Genomic DNA, 27,522 nt, shown 5'->3' with positions numbered 1-27,522 from the left:
ACTGAGCATTTTTTATTATAATTACTCAACCTAATGAACAAATCATTTTTCTTATTGACTTGTACAAATAAAATTTCAGATGGATGTGGGAACGTATAAATTAGATGAAGTAAATGGTTGCTTTAAATCTATGCTCATATTTAATTTTCATTTCTTCTCTTTTATACAAAAGTCTCAGTAATTTAATTTTGGAGATGGTGGAAAAAAAATGCTGAATATAAAATATGCCATGTAAAATATACACGGTATAAACAAACAAAAAGATCCCACTGAGCCCAATATCTGGATGTTTTTCATTTAACCAAAGTCTCACTAATTTGAGTAATGGACCTGTTGATCATTTCTGCAGCTCACTCCACTTGCTTATTTAATCAGTGATTATTGTTTTCATCAAAATGGGGTATATTGTGTGGGCAGATGAAGTTCTACATGAATATGCAGTGGCAGGCAAACACTGAGAAAACACAAAGCAGGGAGCATCATTCTGTACTAAATAAAATCCCAGTGCTTTGATAAACCTAAAAATCCATCATGTTTAGTTTTAATATTTAAATATCCTTGGGTATTAGCAGCTGTTTAGACAAGTGTTTCACTACATTATTTGTTTTTAGATACTTTCCAGCAAATATGTTAAGTGGGCTCAGTTCTTTGTGTGACATAAGGTAGTCATGTCTGTCTTAACTCTTTGTAGTGCTGCTTCCTGACAAATTATACCCTAGCATCAACAGGTATTTTGGTCCATTGAGAGTTTGTGTTTTAGCTTCTGAAATTTGGTAGTTTTCTATATTGATCTCTGCGTTGATGCAGTTCATTAGTAATAGAATGGCTTGTTACTGTAATATCAGGTAAAGGCAACTGTGAAAAGTAAGCTATCTTGGCAAATACATTTCACCAGCTGTTAGAAGTCATGTTGTAACTGGCAAAAATTACATTTTCTGCCACTCTGACACATTAATGAATAGGCCTTACGGAAAAAAATGGTTGCTCGGGAGCTTTTCCTATGGAGAATTACCTACTACGAAGCACGTAAGCAAGGAAAAACAGAGCAGTTCTCAGAATGATAGGAAGACAGTGCTAATTTTAGTCTATTAATGTGCTATCCACATATGCTAACGACATACCTTCAGAGCCTGATCAGTGTAGCCTCTAAACTGGGAGACAGCAGAAAACTTTTGTTACTATTTCCCATAGCCCATTTGAAGAACACACAGTCGGGTTTATAGTGTGGTTTACACTAGCATAAACTGAGTGCACTGCACTGATTTTGGAGCATTACAGATATGAAAACAAAATGAAATGCAGTCTTTTGCGTAGGGCTTTATCAGCTGAAAATAGGGTAGAAAAAAATATTTTTTCATTGATTAAAGGAATTGCAAGAGGGAACTTGCCTCACTATCGAGGGTACTAAGAGTGTTAGTATTTTACGGAATAAAATAATGGTTAATTTGTGTACTGCTTTCTTCCAACATGCAGCTGGTAGAAGAATTGGCAGAAAGTGCGTTTAGCAATGTTTCTGTCATTCTACAAGTTATTTTTTCTAGTGGGAGAAAACCCTTACTGTCATAGAAGTTGTTAAATAAGAATATGCCGAAAAGAGAAAATAAAACCTGAGACCTTGCGTAGTTAAAATTAAATAAATAGCATAATTAAATTTAGACATTCTGGGCAAGAATCCTCTTTAAACATGAATCTCAATGTAAATAGCAACGTGGCTTAAAGCTGTGTAGCTAACCTATCCACGTACACTGCTGCTTCCTGCTCGCTGTCTGTCAAAATGATCATTTACGTCAACACTCCACTCCCTGATAGGTAGAAATGTAAAATATGATAGACCTTTGACAGTACAATATTAAAATAGCCTTTCCCCACTGAACTTTCAGAGATAGTGTGTGTTCATTAGCGTTGCACTCTGCATTCAATCACTTCATACAGTCTTAATAGAAAAAGGTTAAAAACGTTCAGACTTGGACTCATTGATGTCATCCACCTAACTGGTGCAGTTTTATCATGAAAATCACAATTCTTTCCTTTTATCCTAAGCACAGCTACCTTGGAAAGTTGCTGACTAAAGTGTTAATGGCAGCTATTAGTGGAAGGTCAGCTAAAGTGGCTAGGAGCATTGGCCTCCTTGTACTTTGTCTGAACCCATCTGACTGCGTGTGACAAGTTTCCCATGAAGTTCTTTTCAATACGTGCAAGCTCAGCTGCCCCTGCTTGCACTGATGCTTTTCCTCCCTTTGTATCATTAATTTGGGCAGAATTCATTTTGAACCGGAGCAACAACTGTTGTTGGCTTGTCTTCTGAAAGTCTGCCATGTGGCATGGAGAGTAAATATGGACATGAACGAGTAATTGATGATGCTGCTCAGGGGAGAGCGGAGTTGAGCTGAGCTGTAGCGTTACTGCCGAGGATCCTGGCCCGGTTCTGGAGTGGCTGAGCCCCTCCATGGGCCCCCCCCTTGGACCAGACTCAGACACCTTCCACTCTGCTGCTGGGGAATGTTGCATCCTCTCTGCAAGGGCAAAAGAGACCCAAAACACATAGATGGCTTATCGCTTTCATGCCTGTTAGCCACAGCAGGGGTGGTAATATTTAACCATTGACTCTACCAGGGAACAAAAATTAAAACAGAAGGTTGTATGTTAGGCTAATTTTTCAATTTGCAGATTTGCATTGGTAGGATCAAAAGCCAAAAAAAAGTGGAAATAAACTATGAATGTGCCAGAGCCAAGATAAACAGACTAAAATATGGCTAGACAAATAGCTTGTACTCCAGGCAGACAGAGACTGAAGTGGGGAGCAGGCAAACCTGGCAGCGCTCTCTCTCTTAAATAGCTTTTACAGTGCTTTCTCATGTTCATTATGCCCATGAACAGAAATTTCTGGTTGTGAACAACATGTAAATGCACCGATGCCAAAATGAAATCTGCTTACTCAAGATTGACACCTCAGTTTAGGAGAGCCAACTCATGTTTGGAACTGAGATCATGCTGAGTAAGCATCAAAACTGTGTCACTTATCCAAAAATGCTAAACATTTTGGATTATGCTGTGATTTGAAGTGTCTAACCCCCACATTTCTGTATTTTCTCTTCACCAATCTGCATCGTTTTAATTTCCAAATACGAATAATAGGAGTGCTAGCACAGCTTGATAAACAGTTTTTGCCAGCACTGATAAAAATGAGTTTTTTCCATACACGTGCTTCAATTAAACTGACATCTCTGTGAATGTAGTTGGAAAGGAGTTTTGCTTTACTACAATATATACCTTTAACATGGTTTCTAGCCCTTATCTAAGTTAGACACACGTCTCTGCCTTTACTTAAAAATATTTGCTGGAAATGTGCAATTACAGGCCTTTTTAGCAAAGGCTATCTGTCAGGCACTCAAGCTCTGGGCTAGCAAGATGGAAAAAAAAAATACTATTGGTGATGTGCTGATCATTCATAAACTTAAGAAGAGAAATAAATAGAAAATCGGTGAAACTTTTCCTTCCTTTCTAGCAAAATGCCTCTGAGTTGAATGCATCAAGACCAGGTTATTTTGGGAATAATTCATCCCTCATGAAGCTGATTTTCTTTCATTATTTTCATGTGTACCAGTTTCTGTGCAGTTGCACATTTGGAAGGAGTTTCAGAAGCTTCTTGTTATTCAAGTGTTTTTTCAGCTAATTCATTGTTGATAAGCATACATATAATCTAGGCTTAATGATTGCATGAAATTAGATTTATGAAAGAAAAACTACTTCAAATAATGCATTTCATAATTTTAATGTAAAATACATAGATTCCTTTAAAAGTGGGGAAAAAAGAGCTGCATATGACATGGTATTACAGGATAGTGTTTTTCTTATTTCTTTACTTTTTTATCACAGCAGTAGGGATGCTCAGAAAATGTCATTGTCACAGATAAATGAGTTCCTAACATCAGTTCAAAGGTACTCCTGGGACTGAGGGGATTTTTTAAAAAATGTTTTGTAAACACCAAGGAGTTAAATCTCAAACCATCGGTGAGTTGTGTGATATACTGGTGGGAGCGATGGAGAAACTGAGGTACAACTCGATTGACCTCCTTGTAAAAGTCTCCTTAATAAGTGTACTTGTGCTCCTAAGAGATCTAAGATTAGGTAAAGGACAGCTCTCAGCTCTTAATCTTGTGTGTAGTCATTCCACATGCTCCTTCCTGACACATGGACATGTAGTCCATGTAATTTATGAGAATATAGTGTGAACGTCGCATCATTTCAGAAGAACTACAGCGTGCTACAGTTAAGCACGTGCTATTAAGTGTCTTACCAGATAATAGAGACAGTGATTGTCCTATAGTATAGTGTGTTTGATAAGATCCTGAACAATTTAAATGCTTGTGTTGAAATTGCTCTATATATATATTAAATGCTTGTGTTGAAATTGAGTAATTACTTTATCCCTAGCAAGTAGCTAAAGAAAGCAAAAGCAACAAGTTAAAAAGTTTTAATGAGTGCATGTGGTGAGTATTTTATTATCATAAAAGCTGTAGGGTTTATTAGCTGATATAGGGCTGGAGTTTTTCACTAGCCAGAGGCATTTCAGGGTTTCATGGGATATAGCTGGAAAACATTCCAAACAAATGAATATTCTATTTTAAAAGAATAATGAGACGTTGAGGGTTTTTATAAACTCCAAAGCTTGCTAAACCAATATCTCTAATTAGATGAAGAAACTCTCTATAGAGGCTTTGCATCAACGGCTGTGCACATAGCAAATGTTTTAAGCATTTACATATCAAATACTGCTGGCAGCGTTTTGGCTGCAGTCCAGAGCTGTAGATAGTTTTAATCACATTTGTTCATTAATCCTTGGTGGAATTCTCTTATATGGTCTCTTTAGGATTTTCATTTAAGCATGTGCTGCTGCTTGTCAGTAGTGGGCTTATTTATTTATTTTATGAATGCCATCTGAAGCCTTGAATTTATAGAAAATAGGTTGTGGAGTGGCTCAGGAAGCAGATGACGGAGTATATTCTTTTTCTCTCAGTAGATCTCCTTTGTACCCAAGCATTTATGTACTCTGACTAGGAAGAGGTTTATTCAGCAGTGTGACATTTAAAGAAGACTTTCACTGTTTTGTGACTTAGTTCTTTTCTTTTCCATAGGAAACAGACAATGGTTGAATGGGAAGCAGTAATTGAAAGTACAGCAAAGATGATTGTATTGCTAATAAAATGTCTTGAGAGTCATACAACACTGGCAGAGCCACACTGAGTGTAGCTGCATCCCGTATGATGACTGATCAGTGCCTGGAGCATCAAAATGCAGAAAGCTAATGCTTTGAAATACTCGGGTGCGACTTCCTAGCCCAGATGGCAGTGCTGTTGCTGGAGCAGAACTCTAATCTCTCAAGTACTCGAGTGAGCTGAGCTGCTAAGGCAATAGTTTTCTTCCATTATCTTGATCCTCTGTTAAACCTGACTTGAAAGACAAAGCAAACCAGTTAAGACAACACTGTTGTAGAAGTAGAGGTGTTAACAGCCACCTCGAGCCTTCCACGTGTAGTTGGCCTCTGAAATCGTATCTGTCCTTCTCATTTTTATGGTATGTTTTACGAATGACTGCTGTTATGGGAATCAGCTTCTCTGAAAAATGCCTGCCATGGTAATATTTGTTCTGTGATAGATAGCGAGAGCTAAATATAGCCTTCCCCTTTCTGTGCATTTTTAAATGGCAGAGACTTTTTTTTCTGCTACAGCCAGAGTCAGGCTCCTCTGAGCCTCTCCTTGCACTAAATTGACTTTGGGGAGAGAGGAGGAGTTGGGAGCATTGAAGAGAGGGTCAGGCTGCAGATCCAGAGTGTGAAGGCTGAACCCTGCAATGAGAGGGTTTTTTCTGTATTGTTGTGGTGCGTTTGTCTGGTTGATCATCTTGCTATAAGTATTTCCTTCAGGAAGAGGTCTTGCAGGCTTTTGCTTTTTTCTCCTGAATCATTCCACTGCTGTGTCCTTTTGTTAGGTTACCCATGCATGCTGTGAACACACACCCACACGTGGGCTAGCTGGCATGGTAGAAGGGCCAACACAGATCAGGGTCCCTTGCTAGAGAAGGAAGATCCCACCCAGCTTCACTGCCAAGTGCTGCCATGTCCCGCAGCAGATGCGGGAGTGAAGCTTTCCAAGTGCGCTGGATGCTGTACGGGTGTAGGTGGGAATTTGCAATGATCATTCCAGAAGAAAAAGTCTCCTGGGTTGCTCTCCATCCTCTCCACCTCCTCTGCACCTGGTGGTGATGCAGGGCTGCTGGCAGCTGCAGAAGCTGGGGGGTTGCTCTGGGCACATAAGAGGGAGAGGGCAGCAAGGGCAGGGTAGCCTCAGGCTAGGAATAGTTGGAGAAGGAACTCTCCTTCTGCCACAGGAGTCTTGGCAGCAATGGCATGTCCTAATACTTTACAATAATGTGTTAAGTAAGATTAAATTAATCATTTATTGGAATCAATGAGTTTAATCATAATTATTAGAATTTATTGAGAAGAAGGTAGCAAAATCGAAGGCACTCAGCTCTTCCACTCCCAGGCTCTTGTGTGCACATCTGCATGTTTAACCATGGAGTAATACCATCCTTAACTCTGAGTAGATTAGTTTGCCCCATAATTCCAGTTTTCTTCTCTGGGGACCCTCTAGAAATAGTTTCTTGGCAAAGAGCTGCCAGAGTTGCTGTACATCTGAGCTCTGTAGGGCTGTGCCTTTGCCCAGTCGCAGTGATCCTGGGTAAGGAGACTCTGGAGAGGAGTCAGGCAGGTATGGGTGGAAATACGAAAGTTTTGGGTACTGAGAGAACTTGTAACAGTTTTGATTTACCTCCTCTGACTATATATTTGTCTTCATCATCCTTGCTCCAGAGGCCCTTCATTGCTGCTTCGAACCACATTAACTTCCTTGCCCTACTCTCCCAAATGCTTTCCTCTTTATGTTTGTTACTCTGTTTTTTTGCCTGTTCAGCTGCTTTTGTGATACTTTCCTACCTTTCCTGCACCCCACACCATGGCAGAACTACCGCTAGTTGGGCAGCTTGTAGAAGCTCCAATCCTGCTGTTGCCTGTCATCTCAGTAACGTCACATGGTTAACGTAGCAACTACTGTGACCGGTACTGTGAATTGTCACAACCTAGGCACACTAGTGTTTATTTTTGCAGGGAGTGTGTCAGTTGGCAGGGTAATGAAAAGTTCCTTTTGTCCCATGTATGTAGCAATAAAAAAGGTATTAATATTTTTTTTACCTGTCATATTAGAAAATGCATAAGAAAAATACTCTTCCACACATTAAGATTACAACAGGGACAAAAGCACAAAAGGCAAATATTATATTCAAATCAGATTAGTGCTTGGGGAGAGAAACTGCTAAGAGGCCAAGGTACTGTTGCTTCCAGTAGGCTTTGCCCTTTGCTTCTGGAGAAGTGTGCAACCAGGACTGAGCAGGTCTGTTTTAAACAATTTTAAAGCCACATTTTAATTATCTTGCTCTACCTTTTCATATTCCAACATTGTAATTTACGGGTAACCACATTTGTGATTAAAGTGAGCTACAGCTGCCTGGAAGGGGTAGCAGAATCCACTTCTCAGTGCAGATGCTTGCATGTAAGAGCAGGCACACAGGAAAAAAGAAGAAAAGAAAATAATGCCAGAAAAAAATGCTTTAAAATGGAATTGACTCTGGGTTCTGTCCCTAGCCCATGTCTGTGCATGTAGTTCAGGGTAAGTTTATGACAGTTGGGGCAATGTGGAGTATTCCTGGTGAATGAAGTGCTGTGAATGATCTGGCAAGAGCCAGTGCAGTAAAATCCATTCCTGGGCACTGCTAATAAAGCAGGACTGAAGAGAATGAAGTTGCCTAGAGAAGTCTAAAGCCCAGTGAGACCATAGGAGAGATTTCCATAGATTTAATTAGATTTTGTCTCAAACCTTGCACCAGTAACAAAAGAATTCTCTAGTACGAGAGCTGCTTTCCAAGCAGAAATACTGTTATATATTCATAACGTCTGAAAGCATTTATTTAGCCTTACCTTTCTGATAGATCAGAAATCAAGTGACTAGGAGACAGAGAGATGATCTGTACTTGGCATGCAGAAGCACTGCAGCCCCTAGCACTTTTCACAAAGTCTGAAACAAGATTGCCCAGTCTGGTTCTTGATAAATGAAATAGTTTCTAAACCCAGTCTGGGGATTTACCTGAAATGAGGACATTTTTGGAAGACCTCACTGGTGAGTTCACTTGAAGCAGATGGCAAGCTGAACCTTCCTGCCCGTGACCTGAAGCAGGAAAGAAACCAGAAGAGATTTTTGGCAGCGCTGCCTCTGCCTCAGCATCATTGTGGGTGGGCTCTGGAGTTTGGGCTGGGTTTCAGTTAAAGTCAGTGGCTTTTTGTGTTGCAGCAATCTGTGGTCCCCAGGAAGTTTTCCTTACTGTCGCTGCTCCCTGCTTTAGTCAGCAGGGTCTCATCTGGCTGTGGAGCCACAGCCCGCTCTGTGCCTGGGCAACCCCCCCTCCCGGTTCCCAGTCCAGGCTGTCAGGGGGAAGCCCCAGGGTCTATGCTGGGACAGGCAGACCAACACCAGTGTGTCCGAAATACCCATCTGGAGAGGAACACCGAGCTCTGACCGCACAGGGGGCAACCCATGCAGTACCAAAAAGGCAGAGTCCAAGCCCAGAATCCAACAGAGCAGTTGCTCTTTCCTTCATCTAGTTCCTACACAGAATCAAACTATCTTGTTTCCATACCTCTGTGCTGCCAGAAGTTTTTTTGATCCTTTTAATCTAACTTAGCCATATTTTTATGCAATTGTATAAGTTTTGACTTATGAATAGTCCCATTGAAGTGACTGCTGTTCCTGACATCCTTCAAGTTGCCCATGCGTTAAAGTACCTTGCTGAATCGAGGACATTTAGATTAGCCTTCACTATCTTCCAAAAGTAACAATTGCTTGTTTTCCTTTTCTCAGATTCTACAAAGACTTTCTTAATCTATTTTCACAGCTGTAAACTAAGGGGATCTCTGCTCATTGCTTGGATTAGTCACCAGGACTCGGAGGGTTTGCTTAAAACCAGCAAGCCCAGCACTGCCTTTCATTCTCAGCAGTGTTTGGCCGTGGCTGCGCAGGGGTGCGCTTGTGCCACTTCCTGGGCAGACCTGCCAGCGTGTTCAGACAGTGAAAACACAAAGTCAGTGTTTCTCTTTCCACTTTTCTATTTCAGTCCCCAGTGTATACACCATATTCTGAAATTATTGCAATGCTCAGCATGTATATGTGCTTACTGAGTGCCTGGTTAGCCTGCTTATGCCCTGGGACACCTCAGTCCCGGACCAGGAGCTGCTCGTGAGAAAACACTGGTAGTAGACCTTGCTTTGCTTTGGCAGTATATTCTGAGTTCGCTTCTTGCTATAGGACTCCCCTTTCTCTTCCTTAGACCTCTAACTCTAATCTTGACCCTAACCCAAGGCTGAGCCCCCAACCCAGGGGCTCAGCCATGTCCCTAGGTTCAGTGCCGAGGGTTGAGTCACCGGAAGCCCCAGAGCTGCTTTTGCAGCATGTGGAGCCCCCCGCCTGCCTTCCTGAGTGCTGTCATCCTTTGAGCCCGACCCTGAAGGACACTGGGCTGAGTTGTGCTGAGTGGCATCTCAGCAGGCAGGCACCATGCGCTGCCCTTGCTACCTTCCTCCACCCTTGCTGCAGGAGGGGAGCAGCAGGACCTTGTTGAGGTGACCTCAGTAAAGTTCTGTTGGAGATGGACCTCTCCATCCCAGCTGGCAGACCTGCCCTTGCTTAACACCAAATCTACATCAATGAAGTCAAAACCACTTTGTTTCCCCATCAGTCTTCTTCGCTTGTCACCTTCTCGTGGAAGCCCTTCCACACGCTCAGGCTTTCTCCACACTTTGAGTTCACTGGAGGATTATTTCTCTCTGCCTGTTGCACACCTGAAAACTGCACATTTTCTTTCAGCCTCTCACGTCACCCTCCATGCTAATGGCACATGTAACCAGGTGATTAATCTTTCTCCCTGGTGCCTCGCCCTCCAAGTGGTTTTAGTAACAAAAAGAAATAAAAGTCAGAGCTGTGTGGGTGCATCAGCTCCAGCGTCATGCACCAACTGTGGAAAGACTCTTTCCTCAATCAGTATTCATGCTGTGTTACACTAGGGAAACTGATAGGAATTTAATATGTATATTAGTGTGTTTTAATCAGTAGCATGAACTACTCTCCCTATCCCCATGACTTTTTAATTTTCTTCTTAGGAAGGAAATACTAGAAAGATGTTGTGCTTGTTACTTTCTGTTATACCACGATGGTTAGTAAAAGATTTTGTGCCAGATGTATGCTCGGTGAATTATCACTGAAATTTGTGGAGCTATAGCAGAATTTAATTTGGCAGTGTGGAGTCGATGTTACTCCCAGTGATGTCTTCAGCTGAAAATCTCAGCTTTCCATTGCCTTACTTAGAGGAAAAAAAATGGGCCCATATCTTTAGTATTTCTCAGGAGTGCCAGAGGCACTGTAAATAGCTGCTGCCAGAGGCACTGCCATGGTGTAGAGACTCTGCTGCTGCCGTACATAAAGAAGTGTGGTAGCAATCTGTGCCGGAGGCATTTAGGAAATATACCCCTGAAGGCAAAGTTTTCTGAAAGGTGGGGAGGATTTTAGCAACTGCATTAGCATCCGTGGCATGTTCAATAACTTGGATTTTCTTTTTAATGTCATGTGGTGGAATAATTCAGAGGTGATGTGCAGCATCCTCATGAAATTGGGGCCAGAAGAAGCAGTTTGAATGAAAGCTTAATAGAAATTCAGTGTGCTTCCATGCTGAGCACAGAATTGGTTGACCGCATAAATCTAAATGTCAAATAACTAGAAAGTTTTACCAAATGGAAATGTGATGTTTTATTTCCATCTTGTCAACAGACAGAAGGAAGCATACTTAACTGACAAAGAGTAAAATTCTAAGTTATTTTTAAAAAAAAATAAATTAAAAGTAGGACCAAAATGACACCAATGTTTTCAAGAAGTGGGAAAATGTCAATTATTAATTATTTTGAGAGCTAAAAATCATGTGGGCATTTTATAAGTATTATCTAAAAAGTGAGAAGCATTGAAAAGTTTGTATGGCAGCCCCAAGTCCAATACACTTGGTAGAGCACTGCTAAATAGCAAAATATAGGTTGGTGAGCAATCTAGAAATGATGATGTTTTATTGAGTGGTGTGGATTGTTACTTCAGTTGATTTGATTTTTATCCTGTAAGGAAATTAAAGCTCCAATTCCAAACTTGGTTATATTTCTAAAGATCATCTTTGCATGCCAGTTTTTGCCTAGAAACTCACCCGAAGATGTCAGCCATTGAAACCATTTCATGTGGAAGCATTGCTAAGTAAATTCGCTAAATGCCTATTCATCCCAGTAAGATGGAGAATCACTGGAGCAGCAAATGTGAAAATCTGCACAGCTTACTATACAGAAAGCAGTTTTCTGAGGTTGCTAAATTGAGATGCAGAGTCTGACCCTGGGAGGTATTACAACTCAAATGAGTGAGCATAGAAGGAGGGTCTCAGGCTCCTACAGCCTGATGGTTCAGGCTGGTTGATGGGCAGATACTTCATTTGGTCCAGATAAAATCAATGGTTAACCTGTTCTTTATTCATCAGTTCAATCATGAAATGCTACCTGTGATGACAGAAGAATTTGGTTTTATGAGGTATGAAGATAGTTTACTAGGCTGATAATGTTTCCAAGTTGTTGCAGCCTGACCCCAGAAGTTAAACACATTTTGTACAGGACTCTGGTTTAACTTGGCTTTCTATGGCTTATAATAATGAGATGTTTTCAAGATATGGTACTATTGGCAACTGTTTTATCTTTAGTTTTTCTGCCATAAACTCCATTACAGACCATTGCTTAAATGGTGTTGTATCTATAATGTTGTGGTTTTGAACGCGACACAGGAGATGAAGATCTTTTTAATATGATTTATTCAATTTTCCTAAATATGCTGACCTAGATAAATAGAGAGCTTTTTTGATCCGATGTTAAAGAAATAACAGACCACAAAAGCTGTCAAGCATAAATACATTCTTGGACATGTTAGCTGAAATTTTGGAAATACTGGTGTCAGATTGCCAGTCGTACTAATTGGAATTAACCTTCTAAATTCCTTTGTTCCTATTAATTATATTGGGATTTTGACATCCAAATTCTCTTGCTTTATGCATTCCAACCTTGGCCTCTTCTCTGTTACAAGGATGAAAACAAATAAAATGCCAATAGATACTTAAGTAAATTCCCTAGGAAAGATCTAGCAAAGCATGTAAAATGGGACTATCAATGCAGTCATCTCACAGCTGGATTTTCATACTTAAAAAGTGCTGAGCAGTATTACTTAATACAAACTCTGTTACAATGCTTAAAACATCTGCCAAGAGTTGATAGGAAATTCATTAAGATGTAATAAAGCTGTGCTGCTTTGCAAGTATGCTTTCCTGAGTAAAGGGAGGCAGTGAAGTTTACCAGCAGGATGGAAGTTTTTTCAGCAACTGCCTCCTTCAAATCCATGGATGGTCCCCAAATGAGAACAATAAGGATATAAATTACTCTAGACAGTGATTTTTGCAGTGTAATTTGTGCATCTTTTGTTCTTTCCCTGGCAGGACAAATGACCAGCTAGTAGCATTCCTGTCCAGATATCGTGATATGAACTTCTTGAAATCACATGGGAGGGACAACGCAAGGTAAGCTGGCCCTTTTCTCACCTTATTTTAACCATGGCACTGAGAGTTTTTGCATAGTGATGGTTTTCCAGCATCATCTGAATGAAGAAGTCCCTAGTCCGGGAAAGGGAAGCACATGAGGAGGAAACCCTCTCCAGAGGATAATTGTTTATTGGTCCAGAACAGTTCCTCCCCAGAGTTGGTTTGCAAAGATGCTTTCATGGGGAGGGAGATATTAAGCAGACTGATGCTTGCTCCCTCCCTGGGGCTTGGCACAGATCGATGTTTTGGGAGCCAAGCAGTAATTGCCCCACAAAACAGCACTCTCTTGCCCTAGTCATTCTCAGCCATGCTGGTGACTGAGTCTGCACTAGCCGGGATTGGCAGCAAAGTCTTGGGCAAGCAGAGTATCTCTGTAAGGTGTGGGAGCTTCTACCAGCCTGCACATGCTAGTGAGGGTGAGGATGGTGCCTGGAGGGTTATCATGCCCTACTACAGTTTTGAAGTCCTTGGATCAATGTCCCTCTTCATCCGCCCTGCGTAGGTCTCAGGGAAGAGAGAATGTGCTGTGTTTCCCACAACACATGAGTAATAGTGACAGCTTTGTGGTTTGAAGGAGCAGCAGTGACCAAACACCAGGTTTCCAAAGATTTAAACAACCTCTGCAGGTGGAAGATCTTTCCCATCTGATTGTAGTGGTCGTCTTTTTCTCTTTATTGATAGTTCTGCTTTTCCTCTTTATTGCTAGTTTCGTACTGTAATAGCAGTCTTGCAACAGTTCCAGTAACTCCATATGCTGATTCCCAGTGGCTTTGCACCTAAAAATATTATTTTATTCTCCCTGGGTCATGAGGTCATCACTTTATTCTGTAAAATGTCAAGCGTACCGTAAGGCTGGGTTCAGATAGTGTACCTAGAAAATGTGACACTGAGTCATGTGTTCAGCTCAGCAGGTGAATAGGGTAACACACAGGGTTCTCTCCCTTTTTGGCGGCCCTTGTCACTAGATTTATCAATTCTGTCATGTTCCTGTTTAAATGAAGTCCTCACGAGCATTCGTCTTGTGCATGCAGAAATTCTATAGCAGGTAGTAAAAAATAATGCTGTGAGGAATAATATTTAAATCTGAGTCAACAGTTTTCTCAGGAGAGTCTCTGGTTTGGGAAATGCAGAGTGTCAGAGTGATTGGCAGGCTCAGCTCTAGCTGGCAATAGTGATCGACAGCAGAGTTAAAGTAGAAAAGGGAAAAGAAATGGCCAGGGAAAAGCAGTTGGTCTCTTAACGCCTTTTTGTTCCTCTGGTGCACTTGATTCTTCTCAAGTTCCCTGAGCTGGCTAAGGAAAATAACTAATGAATTATGACATGCCCGCATCAAGCTGGTTCGAACATGCCAACCTCAGCTGGGTTAGAACAATTTAGATCAATTAAACACACTAATCTGGTATTAATTTAATAATAAAATGAGCTAATGTGCCACTTGTCCTCCCCTCACAGTAATAACAACCCATTTATTAGTTCAGTGGTTCCCTTTGACTGTATAAACAATTAAATACCTTTTAGCCTATTGCAATGTGTTGCTGTCTTTTTTTTTTTTTTTTCTCCTGGATTTCTAACATAAATTCTCTGTGCAATAGGGAACATAACGTGGGACACGAGTGCAGTTTTATCATGCCTGTCTGCCATGGTTGTGTAGTCCCTGAGTCCCGTAAGCATTCCCACTGCTGACCGCTGGATGAATGGGTCCTTTCACATTGCCCCTTGGCAGCTCCCCAGAATTTCTGTCTTGGAGATGCAGTGGCTCCCCTCCTCCTCCATAGCCCAGATAACTGTAGAGACAGGGCTGCAAAAGCCTCTGAGTAATATTGGCATTTGGTGAAAATTCATTACATTGGTGTCTAAAGCTGATCAAAAAGCAGTTAGCCTTCTGTTTGTATTGCGGGTAAATTTCCAGCTCTACATCCACCTGTTGAGAGAGAAATTGTATCTAATGTGAAGATCTCTATCCTGATCTTTCAGTTTTAGTGTTACAGTAACTCAGTCTTCTCTAAACCAGTAAATGTACCATCTGCTCTGCCCATTTGACACACATTTTCCGATTGACTTTCATTTTATGCCTAAGGTGTGTAAGCTATGATCATGCTGGTGAGGTTTATCCTTGTAGTTAGAAAGATCGAATCCTCCGGGCCGAAACACCTTGTATAAGCACAGGCAGGTGAGACGAGACCGAAGCCCATCTAAGCTGTCATCCCGTGTCCTGCTGCCTACAGCCCATGTCCCCAGAAGAGCAGAGGCGAGGCAGGTAGTGGTGCTTCCTTACGATATTTTCTCAGTCTCCCGTGACCTTTGCTTGGGGAATTTCCACAGCCAAACTTGGTGACTTGCTCATTTAAGAGTAAGGGATGATTATTTTTTTCTATTAATTTTTCCAGTTACTTTTTAAATTTTGCCGTTTACTTTGCCTTGTCATAGCCCTGTGGAAAAGAAATATCCCATAGGGGCAATGGTATGGCCAAGAGCTTAGTAAGGTCTAGAAGAGAAACAACAGGTTTGGCAATACATTTTATTTTTTTTTAAACAAAGAAAAAACCCAAAAGGACAGCTTTTGGAAAGGATTTAGGACACAGGCCAGTCTCCAAGTTATTGGGCAATAGGAGAAAACTCCCTTGGGACATCCTATCTCAAAACAGACTGGAACAGGATTTTTTATTTAAAATGGCTAGTTGAAGCCATGCTAAGGGAGAGGACACTGGACTAGACTGACTGCCACCCCTTGTACAATAGTAATTTTGCTGTTCCAAGGTGTTTTTCTCAAAATAAATGAACTAATAGTACAAAAGCTCAGCACTTAAATATCACCGAAATCAATGTATAAACCTTGCTGCTCATTTTTATTTTAATTTGTGGATAAATAATGCCTCCTAAAAAATAAGCTTTTCAACTGTCCAAGTCTGCTTTGTAAACAATTGGAGACTTTGAATTTTAAGTCATCGTAATCTTTGGATCATCCAACAGAGAGAGAAAAATTAGAAGTGCCATCTTAAAACTGAAATGCTTATACAGCTCAATTACAATGTACTTTGTATTCAAGCCATGTTCACAATCAGTACATGTTTTACTGCCAAATAAGGAGAGAAACCAGGCTTCCTTTTATAGAGTGAAGTTTTCTTTTAGTTATGCCAAAGTCATTAAAAAGTGCATCGCTCTGATTTTCCTTCAGTGGCTTCAGAAAAGGGAATGGACGTGAAAATGGCTCCTTAACTCAGCTGGAGAAGCATTATTTCCTTAGAGAGCTGGATGTATGAAATGAAATTGCATACAGTGGCTGGAGTCGTTACATAGTACTTAGTGGGCAACACTTACATTTTCTACTCTTTTCAGTGTCTTAGCCTATTAAAAGGAAAAGAATAACCTGATAGTTGTGTAAGCTATTACAATTTGGAACACCCGGAAGATTTGTTTTTTTGGCAGGAGCAGCACCTGGCTGTTGTATTATAAAATATAAAGACAGTCAAATGTGACATCTACAATGACAGGCAGGAAAGAGGCTTTTTTTTATAGAAACCTTGTCGCAGTAGTCATTTGGGAAACAGTGTAAACATGCTATGAAGGCTGGATGCTGTTACATCTTAGAGGAATCTGGAGCTCATAGGCAGAATACAGACAGCTAAAGAAAAGGCCATTAAATGTTGTGTATCTGGGTTCTTTTCTTGTCCTGTTTTTTTCTACTCATTAATGCTATTCTTTGCAGTTGTGTTGTCCCCATTCTGGCTGTTTGGTTCCAGATACTTTTAGAGGTGTTGCTGAACAGCTTTTAGTAAGAAGCATCGCAAGCCCATCCCAGTTCTCAGTTCTCAGAGGCTGGAGAGACCTTAACTTCTGAAGGGCCGGAGCACGTTCTGAAACTCTCCACCTCTTTCAGCCCAGTTCTGCTGATGCGTATCAGTTTCATCACCTTTTCACACATGCCTTGTTCCCACTGTGGCACATGCTGTTCCTTGGCATTCTGTACACTGGGTTGGTGGTATATTGTTGATAAGTTAGAAAAGGGATCACGCAGTAAATGCTGTTGTATATTGCTGCATTGATGAATTGCCCAGTAAGTACCCAAAGACTAGGAAAAAAAATTGATATATTATTGCTGCTGTTGGAATAGTTTGACCACTTAGCTCCCGACAGCACTTTCCTTGCTGTTCATGTGAAATATTTGGTGGTTCATTTGGCTCAAGTTTCCCTCAGCCGTACTTTTTTTGTTTGTTTTTTTTTTAAACTCTTCAGTATGCTGAAGCACACAGACTAGGAAGATCTATTTTTTGCTTGTAAGCAGTTCAGTCCAACAGTTGCATGTGAACTGTAGTGACTGAAATAGCAATATGCATTTTCTATGCAAACAGGCTGCACTTTAAAATTTTAGACGTTACAGCTAACTTTCAAATGTTCCTTGTTGCTTTATGTGAAGCATTAGGTGAGCCATAAAGCCTTTACTCCTTCAGCTTGACAATTTGCCTTCTTGTAGGGCTTTTATTTCTGCTCAGTTCTGGAAAACAATGCTAGGTTGTCAATGCAAAGGAAAACAAAAATAGGTTGAAGATGATAGGAAGATGCAGTAAGAACAGCCATATGGGACAAAACAGGATGGCTTTTGGGCTTGGTAGGGTATACAAGCAAGATCATCCACCAGTTCAGGAAGGTGCAATAAGTGAGAGGGTTTGAAGTAGCCATAATTTATGGGGTGGGACAGGAATTACAAAGGAGGTGAAAATTGAGGTACTGGTTAAGTAATGAGAAATCTGATTGCTCTTTAAGAACACTGACCTGCACACTTCATTTTCAGTGGTATAAATAGAAATAGTAACACTTGTGTCCTTTCATCCAAGATCCTGCAACATTATAAAATAATTATGGCAGAAAACACCCTTTTAAGTTGGATAGATATTGTTGGCTCTGTTTCACCCACAGGTCAATAACCTGATTTGGTAGCTTGAAAATCTGTATAGAAGTGACTCGCACTTGCCCTCAGTCACTTGGAAAGTTTGAATCCCCGTTTCCTTTTTTTCTTTAATCATCGAATATGCAGACCCCGAGATTTAAGCACAGTAGAAACACCCGGTGAGATGCTATTGTGGTGGACACCCAGGTGTCCTCTGCACTGCGTGTCCCTTTGCACTGCCAGTGGGCACTGCCCCAGCTGTGATCTGCTGGCCATGGTGGAAGCTGTAAGGTGTGCTGTAGCTGCTCCAGCAGCAGCATGTAGATGAGATGGCTTCAAGCTCAGGCACTCAGGCCCAGCCGCATTCCCAGGTCAGAGACTGCTCGATCATGTGGGTGTTGGGAAGAAGAGGAGGTGAGGGGACAAGAAATCTTGTAGGGAAGACATTTATTGGGGACAGATGGCAAAATGTCAGCTTTCATATCATTGAGTCTGTCTGTGGTGAATTCATGCTACATTTCTGCACACTATCATTTGCAGTTTTCACCCTGTTTTACTTATTTTATATAAAAAGAAACAAAACCACTTGAGTTGTGATCATGAGAGGAAGCCATTACATTTTTGTCCTTGTACAAGCTGTTCCAGTGTTTCTTAAAAGATATTGTAAGTGAAGAGTGGTGGAAAAAAACCCACAGGAAAGTCTTTGAAAGTCCCTCTCGAGTCTTGTACTCACAAGGGACTGTATGGAACTGTTGTCAAAACAAGGCAATTCCTAGTAGAGTCATTACTGCAAAAAATAGACTCTGCAAGTTTCCTACACTAAAAACAATTTTAGTGGGGTTTCTTAATTTTTGGGACATTGGAAGAGTTTGCTCCCTGACCTGCATCATTAAAATATTGAGAAGCATTAAGGCTTTTTAAGACTTCCTCTGAAAGACACATTTCCAGAAGATGGAAAGTAAGATTTTTCCAAACTAGTGGAAGTTAATGCTTCAGAAAAGGTAGACAAGAAGAAAGAATCATGAGGAATTTCCTCTAAACATAATGCAAAGACATGATACGACTAAAGCATTAAATGGATATACTGAGAAAATTACATATGAAGGAAGCAGATAGAAATTATGTAGAGTATGGGGCATCTATTGTAAAGCTTGAAAAACCTAATTATGTCTATATAGAGATGGAATAATGACCAGATAAAGTGTTTGTATTTATCAGCTTTCAATGGCATCTTGTGTGGAATACTCTAAATGCCATGGACGTTTGGTTCCCATAAAGACGTCATTGATTGAGAAGGGCCATGTTTAACATAATTTCAAGGTAGACTTGCAATTTGAAAGAGACAGACAAAATACCATACAACTTTTGCTACACTGTAAATGATCTAAACTTCATATTGTCCAACATTTGTGGCAGCAGACAGTTTTTTGCTGTGGATTTACTTGCACACTGAGCATAAGACTGTTTAAACACACATTGGAAACAATTGTGGTAACGTGGACCATCAGAAAATCCTTTTTTGACATTGTTTCCCTTTTCAAGCTTCAACCCCATTTTGGGAGTGGGGGGGTAGCCCTCGAGGCTTTCGGTGTGACAAAGAGAGGTCTTGGTAAACATATACTGCAAGACCATGTCTTTAGAAAAACAGTTGTTTATCTGGTACAGTATAGACATTGTGCTTAAATAGCCAATTGTTAATTATTTCAGATTTTTCAAACAATGTGTAAACCCTTCATAGAATAGAGGATACTGATAGAAATGGAGTAAAGTCAGGGTTGTGTCACAGCCAACTGGAAATTCATCGCAAACACAGTGGAGGCCGGGATTGCTGGCCTGCAGCAGGCAGGGAATGAAGCTGCTCTGTGCAGGTTTGGGTTTTATGAACTTGCTTATTACAAAGAATTATTCAGTGACTGGTTTATGGAGATGTATTGCAGCCTAGAGATTGCTCACAAATTACTTGTTGCAACTGTTACACTCAGGATTGTCAAATTACTGTTCTGTGCTTTCTACTTGGTCACCTAAATTGCCAGTTATTTTTTTATGCTTCCCGACTGATTGACTCCGCTAAGTGTTTCCAAGGTGGCTTTGCAAACACTGCTGGCAAGAGCCTCTCAAATTTCTCAGCCATAAAAATATTTACTTGACTTCTCCCACCAAAATTGGCTGACTTTTTCAAATTTTTGTCTAAATGGAGTTAAAAGAGGAGCAGATAGAGTCAAAGCAACGTGCAGAGTTTGTCCACATACATTAATGAGAATGTGAACGTGATTGGAGCTAGAGGAGCTCCAAGCTCTGCAGATCCTTGCTTTGACATTGACATTTGACTTGCGATGAACTGTTTCACTGATGTATAATTACCTTTTATTTGTAGTTCTTATTCTTGTATAGTGAGTAATGACGATGGTAGGTGCACCTGGTTAACAGTGAAATGTCAATAGGAAGAAAGAGGCCAGAAACAGGAAACAGGAAGAATCCTTCTCACCCTAAAAAAATATATTCTTTCCAGACAAAACCTTATAGTGACGAAGTTACTGGTAAGTAACGCATATCAAGCTGATAGCCTCTGATGCTTAAGAAAGTTTTATTCATGCATAGACTTTGTAAAACAGAAAACAGTGAACTCTCTCTCTTACATACTGCGAAAGTGTGAGCATTCAGGAGCAGGGGGCTCTCAGAGTTGCTGTGGTATGCACTGTCACTTGGAGAAAACTATCCAAATGTTTGATTGTGATATTTTTTCTGATATTAAGTAACTGTGTAACAGTATTTGTTAGTAGTTAAGAAGAAACATAAGAAGAGCTGAGCTATGTGTTTATATACGTGTTGCAGGAGTGTGTGCTAAACATCTTCCAAATGCTTTGTGTTATACAATCCTAGAGTCTCATCTGAAATGCATTTATAAATATTTAAATACACTACGAAGTAAGAGGAGTTCCCTTAGCTGAATTACAATCATGAGCTGTCTGCAAGTTAACTATCTATACTCAGTGTGACAGACCATGTGCTGCAGGCAATAGGGTTTTTTAACAAAGTATAAAAATAACCATCCAAACCGTGTAAAGCCCGAGGCTGCATCCACGCATAGTCAGGGTGCAAATGGCACCTTTCACGCGTGTAGGTGCCTGGTTGCTGAGCTCAGCTGGCAGGACGCATTCATGTTATGCCATGGCTGCTGCTTACTTGCAAGTGTAATCCAGGCTCCTCAAAATTGGAGACTCTTTAGGAAGAGGTAAAAATGTTTAGGGGTAAGCATAAAATGTCTTAGATGGAGTGTTCTATGAAATAAGATAAAATGGTGTGCTTTTTCTTAACCCTAGTGTTATTTTATCTTCTCCTGGTTAACTCTCTTTTCTTATCTTCATTATTTTCCTCCTGATGTTTGTCTTGGATGAGGAGAAAGGTCAAGCATCTTCATCTGATGGCAATCGCCATTGTTATTTGCCAAACTATACTTTAGCCCGCTTGTATGTCATTATCCTGGCAAGTACCTTTGCAGTTGTCAGAGGTGTGCCGGTCTTACCTGAAGTTCAGGGTGCCAGGAAGCACCTGAATTTTTCCACATTGACTAAGATTAATGAAATGCTATTTCTAATCCATTTTTTTCTACTTTAATTTGGGAGTTATTTGCTAAGTGTCCTGTAAAACCCAAGAGAGGGGAAAAAATCACCACTTTTTGCACTTCATTGCTTGGCATGTCTTCATAAAATGCACTGGTTTGGTATTACATTGAGCATAACCAGAAACTAATGAAATACAGCATTAGACTAGAAACAAATCAGTACGGTCATGCTTTTGCCCTCCTTCTTCTTATCTTTCTTACCAGAGATGGCTGCTGCAAGGATCATTGGAAGGCTAGTCAAGAATCTTTATGAACTGTTTGTAGTGTTTGAGCGTTTGTGATTTCTTGAAAAGGCCTACATGGCATACAAATAGCACCTTTCCCTTTCCCTCAGGCAGTATCCAATATCCAATAGAGTAGGTTCTTGCCTCCTTGAGCACCAAAATCGCTATTACTAGAGTAGCTAGGAGCATCCGTCATCCTAGAAGAGAGTCTGGAGGGGGGAAAAAAAACCCCCTCATCCACCTTTTCCACTTTGGTTGAAGTTCAGCTCTCTGTGTGCCAGCAGTGCAGCCTGCGGGGCTTGCGCTTGTGGCTTGCTGGGGCGACCTACTGCCTTCTCAGGCAGCATCATTTAGCTTCTAACAGATCTGAAATATGTTTGGTCACTGTGGCTCCCAAGGAGTATAAACGGATAGCAAGCAATTGCCCAATGGAGAGCTGTGTCTTCAAACCCCCTTGTATAAATTATGGGTTCAGAGATAAAAGGAAATTATTTGCTATGCTTTTACATTACTCTGTTTAGGTGTAATGACTGCGTGTGAAGCAGACCCAGTAAGGGTGAGCCTTCTGAGACATGCCTGCTTCCTATTCACTTGCTACTGTTTTTTAAAACCTGATACGATGTTTTTAGGAAGGTTTCAAGCAGCATTAGCGAAAGGGTCATCTCTTTGTAGGTCTCCAAGGGCATTACTGCTCTTCAGTTGGGCTACGCTGCCGTGCTGGAGGATGAATGGTTGGAACATACATTTAGTCTACTTCCAATAACCTTGTTGTATAGGATTTTAGGACTAAGATTTGTTGTGAAAATACTCATGCTCCGAAGAATTGTCTTATTTCACTCCATATGCTGAGATTTGCTTTCCAAGCCATTAGCTCAAAAAAGCAATAGAATTGTGTTACATATACAAAAAAGGAGCCTCTCAATTATTTTGGAAAATGTGAAGCTGTGAATGTAGATTTGCTGGGACCTTCTCACCTTGAGAGTGGCAATACTGTTCTGTTGCCAATTTCAGACAATAAAGTTGAAGTTGTATAACTGAGCTTTCTGATATTAGTTAACTGTAAGCCCTATCCTGTGATGTAGGCTGAAGGAGGTTGTAAGTAAAAGGGTTTTTGAAATGGTCAGGTGGTTTTTTTTGGTTTGGGGATTTCTATTGCAGTCAAAGAAACTTCTATTTGAAAATGAGAATAAAGGGTGATAAATTGGTAGACATAACAGTTGAAAGAAATGATTTCATGGAAAAGAACTTTTCATTCCTATTTAAATATGGTCGATAAAATTCTATTATTTTCTTAAAATAATTAACTCAAATGAGCATTTAGTTTTGAGGGAAATAAATAAATGACCAAACTTTCAGGCACATTAATATTTGATTTGGAGATAACTGCATAAATATTGAATTTGAAGATTACATTCCAGAGCACTGCATTAAAATTGCAAGACTTTTCTATTATCCTTCATAATGGAACATGAAATTAGAAACTTGTTCATGGAAAGAAAAATTTCTCCACTCTCATCTACACATTTTCTGCACTGTTGTGTTAACAGAGGAGCTGCTCTTCTCATACTGTGAGAAGAGACATAGCTATCAGTAAGACATAGACCCTGAAGTCATTTACGGTCCTTTTGAAAATTAATATGCACCATTTCATAATTGCATCTCAGTTCTTTGATTGGTGTAGAACAAAACTTTAACCAGGGAGTTAGCCTGCGGGGTTTAACACTCATTTCCAGATGCAGGAGTCCAGAAAGCTTTGGTGATGTTCCTTAACTTTTATTTTATTTTTTCCTTCCTTGCATGTGCTTGAGGACCACTAAAATGTTTTCTTGACTGCCTAATCCTAAAACATTTCTAAGAACCCTGGTGTAGCTCTTTGTTGTTCAGGAAGGAAACCCAGGTCTCATGGTGTTCCCCCCGCTGTAGTGCCGCAGCTTTTGTTAACTTGCAGTTCTTACATCCAGTGAGGTCTGTGGTCTTGGGGACGTTAGTTACCATAACGGTCTGGTTAGCTAGCATTTATTATTGCTCAGAACACGTGGGATGTATTGAACACAGCAACTCACTGTTATTAACAGCTCTCAGCCCCCCTTGCGAAGGCGTGTGCTAATTCATGGCTGCCCTGCTTCCCTTTCTGGGAAATTGTTCTGAAAATGGAATAACAAGTAGAAACCTGGATCAGACAGTCTCAAAACATGTGTGGGCATCCAGTCCAAAGTGTTTTCAAACATGGATTTATTTTCCAACTCTCTTTCCTTCTTACATTGGTCTCAGATAATTCATTTCCATAACTTTACAGTTCTGCAGTTGCTCCTCTTATTCATGGTTCAGCAATAACAAACATTGTTCCCCATAGACTTGAAAATGGAGCAAACATACTCATTCTACAGAAAAGAGCAATGCAATTGTATTTCTTCCTAATTAACTATACCCCAACAGAAAAATCTGTAGAATAATAACATAGGAGAAAATTGGTCATTTTATGTTTATGTACAGTTTGCTGTTTTTCAAAACCTGTGCATTTATTTAGAGACAGAAGCCTATTACACAGATTGTGTTTAGTTTCTGTTCACATTATGGCTCTTCTGCAGTGGTTTGTTAAGAGTTAATGAACATTACGGGTTTTCCTGCCATACAGCTCTGTAACTTGCACAGTTCTGTCTTAAGACAGCAGAAGGTATAAATGAAGTTTAAAAGCAATCTGTTGGTCTCTGCCCCTATAACTGAACGTATAACTAATATTTATAGTTAAACTGAACGTATAATTAATCATTTATTAAACCTCTCTACATTATTTATAAGTAAAACAGAAATATAAACAAGTGACCTTTTAATCCTTATTTGTTTGAGAAAGTAGCTGCTTTATTTATAGAGCTAGTGATGATAACAAAATACAAATTAACTTTTAATGACTGCTTTTGTATTCCCTCAGATTTATCAGAAAACAAGGACTGGATCGGCTTTTCCTGGAATGTGATACCCACATGTGGCGCCTGGGGGACCGGAGGATCCCAGAGGGAATTGCAGTCGATGGAGGGTCAGACTGGTTTCTCCTGAACAGGAAGTTTGTGGAATATGTCACTTTTTCTAATGATGATCTGGTAACAAAGATGAAGAGGTTTTACTCTTATACCTTGCTTCCTGCTGAGGTATGTGAATTCAAAGCAATCCCTTACTGTGTTCATAACTGCAACATTTGTGCTTGTCCCAAAGATTACCAAAGTCAGAGGGGCTTTTGCCTGATTTCGGTGAGCTTTGGATCACCCCACACTGGGTAATGAGAATTTTACTTACACTACAAGTCCTTTAGTGTTAGAACTAATTTTGCAGTTGTTTAATTGTTCTAAATGTTTGTGGGACTTTTTTGGAAGGGGTGGCTTTGTTTTATACTTTTAAGCCTGTTAATCTATTACTGAACAACCAAAAATCCAGCTGCCCTTTGCTTGCAAACTGTTCCTCCACAAAGCCTTTGAAGGCTATTAGAAATGGCGAACAGTCTTCATAAGTAGCTTTCCTCACTATTATCCAGCCTTTTTCTTTAAAAATAAAAACCCTGCAAACAAAGGTTTATTGTTCCGTTCAAAACTCAGCTAGAAGGCATAGTCACAAATCATTTAGATCATTCAGGAACCGCTCTGGCTACAAGTGATGCAGAAGGGTCGAGCATGCGGCGGTGTGTCAGGGAGATGTGCGTTACCTGCAAGTAGAGCACAGAGCCCGGCGGGTTGTCAGGCTGTGCTACACCTGCCCCGGCAGGGACATTGCTGCCCTGACTCGTCAGGCTCTGCTCCCAGGGTATGTAGCGTGCAGCCACCCCAAGGACAAACTGATGACTGTCTTTAGAAGGATAATTTCCTTCCTCGCTAGTGGCCCCTGAACATTTTGAGGGATTGATGAGACCGATCTTGCAAATCTAGGCTTATTAGCTTGCGGTGGAGTGCAGCGATTGTCATCTTTTGATAGGGGTTTATTATTCCACACACATTTTGAATAATCTTGCTTTAATCCCATTTCTGTTAAAAATCACCTTTTCTCTCAACTCTGATAACCTTTTCATCCATTATCTAGGAGAAATTTCTGTATCATTATAAAAGGACACAGGGCAATGGGTAATTGGGTAGGTTTTTTTTTTTTTCCTCTCGCTTGAATGAGAATGGATGCCTTTATGGGTTTAACCAAACAGTTCAAGCATAAAATCCATATTCACTGGGCTGTCATTTAACATTAAAAAGGGTAGGGGGATTATTTGGGGGCCAGCCATGCTAATGTTGTGCTGGTTATTTATAGGTCTTAGTATTGCTGATTTTAAAGAGAAGTCACTGCTCCAAAAATCATCTCTTACAGGGCTAAATTTGATCATATTCCACGGCTTCTTTCTACAAGGTTTTCTTTGCAAGATACATAGCTGGTTTCTTAAAATCACCCTGCCTGTTAACCTGCTATATCAGTCCCCATTACACATGATTTATGTAATAGCTGATATTATGATGGTATAATTAGGATAGCCCAATAGGAATTCCTCGCTGCCTTGAGTCAGCAAATAAAGACTTACGATTTCAGACATAATTGCAGGAGGCAGAATGTCCTTCTGGTGCCTGGGGTGAACTGTATATTTCAGAACAAGGCCATTCAACTAGGAATGCATTTCAGAGTTCTGGAGATAGAGACACCCACAGAAGAGCTGTCTGAGACTGTATTTTTTTTTCATAGTAACTGGGGTGATGATGAATGTTTGAGAATTGTCTTAGGAAACAACTTGAGATATATCATTAAAACATTGGTCAGGAAAATAGTCCTAAATCTGTTAGACCAGAGAGTAACTTACAGACGAGAAATAATGGAAATTGCTTAGAATTGCTTTTACAACTGACATAAAAATAAAATAATTGCTGGCACTGGTGCTTTTCCTGGGGTCCTTCGGACTCTCAATGCCCAAAGCTGGTCACTGCAGAAGTGCAATTATTCTGTGCCAAGTTATTGTAGCAAGGCCTCAACTGTGTGTTATTACAGTTTGGCTGGGTCTATAGCATGCTGCAATTTTTCCCTGCTCTATGGAATGCACACTTGTAGGGTGCTTTTCATATACGGCAGAACAACAGAGCTTGTTAATTCTCTCATTTAGAAAGAAAGTCACTTGCATTAGGTTCAGGCCCATGGGCTGAAGTGAAGGGGAAAATTGAAGTCTGAGGAGCTGAATGTACTGATCTGCTCTGTCTTTCTTGCAGTCCTTCTTTCACACTGTTCTGGAAAATAGCCCATACTGTGACTCCATGGTGGACAACAACTTGCGCATCACAAACTGGAACCGTAAACTCGGTTGCAAATGTCAGTATAAGCACATTGTTGACTGGTGTGGCTGTTCGCCTAACGACTTCAAACCAGCAGACTTCCACCGATTCCAGGTAACTGAAGCAGTCTCTTCCATGATACCAACAAAGAAGCTCTCCCCCCTCTGCTGGCGTGTGGAGAGCCATCTGGCTGCATGGCTGCAGCAAGGAGTGGGAAGGGAAGCTTTTACCCCATCAAGCAAGGTGAAAGAGGTGTGAGGAAGCTCTGCTCTTAATTTCAGGAGTATAAAAGATTTCTTCTCCTGTGCTTTGGCCCTTGAGACTTACTACTGCGTGGTAAGGTCACAAAGCAGCTCTTTGGACTACTTGGCATTGGTAAATCTGCTGTGCTAGAAAGGAGGGAAGCTTGACACATCTCTCCCTGTACCAATATTACTTGGTAACTCTCATGAATTTATTGCAAAGGGTTTTTTTCCAAAGTGCCAGCTCAGGTGCTTTTATGATTTCATGAAGCTCCTGGCTTTCATTGCTAAGCAGTGTTTTTCATCTTTGAAAAAAGTTTAAAAGTTGACTGGAATGCCTGCTAGAGGCTAAGATAGCATAAGGCAAATCAGGTTTTGTGATTATATTCATCAACATTGTTATATTTAAGTTTATCTCGTGGTTTTGGTGGCCAGAGTCAAGTGGTTTCAATCACCCAGGCTTAGCAGGACTGCCTTAAAAAGTTTAATCGGTTCC

General features: G+C 40.5%; 1 protein-coding gene across 2 annotated transcripts in view; it reads left to right on the top strand.

Annotated features, from left to right (window-relative positions):
- The window catches only part of XYLT1 (xylosyltransferase 1), a 192,498-nt gene that overhangs the window by 144,281 nt on the left and 20,695 nt on the right, over nucleotides 1-27,522 (top strand). For both annotated transcript variants that reach the window (XM_074158428.1, XM_074158425.1), the window contains 3 exons: nucleotides 12,667-12,747; nucleotides 24,429-24,645; nucleotides 26,722-26,898. In XM_074158428.1, the coding sequence (XP_074014529.1) occupies nucleotides 12,667-12,747; nucleotides 24,429-24,645; nucleotides 26,722-26,898 (475 nt within the window). The remainder of the gene's footprint in view (nucleotides 1-12,666; nucleotides 12,748-24,428; nucleotides 24,646-26,721; nucleotides 26,899-27,522) is intronic.

Source organism: Numenius arquata, chromosome 14, assembly GCF_964106895.1.
Source record: "Numenius arquata chromosome 14, bNumArq3.hap1.1, whole genome shotgun sequence".
In the NCBI taxonomy this organism is placed as follows: Eukaryota; Metazoa; Chordata; class Aves; order Charadriiformes; family Scolopacidae; genus Numenius; species Numenius arquata.
This window is presented reverse-complemented; position numbering and strand designations above follow the sequence as displayed.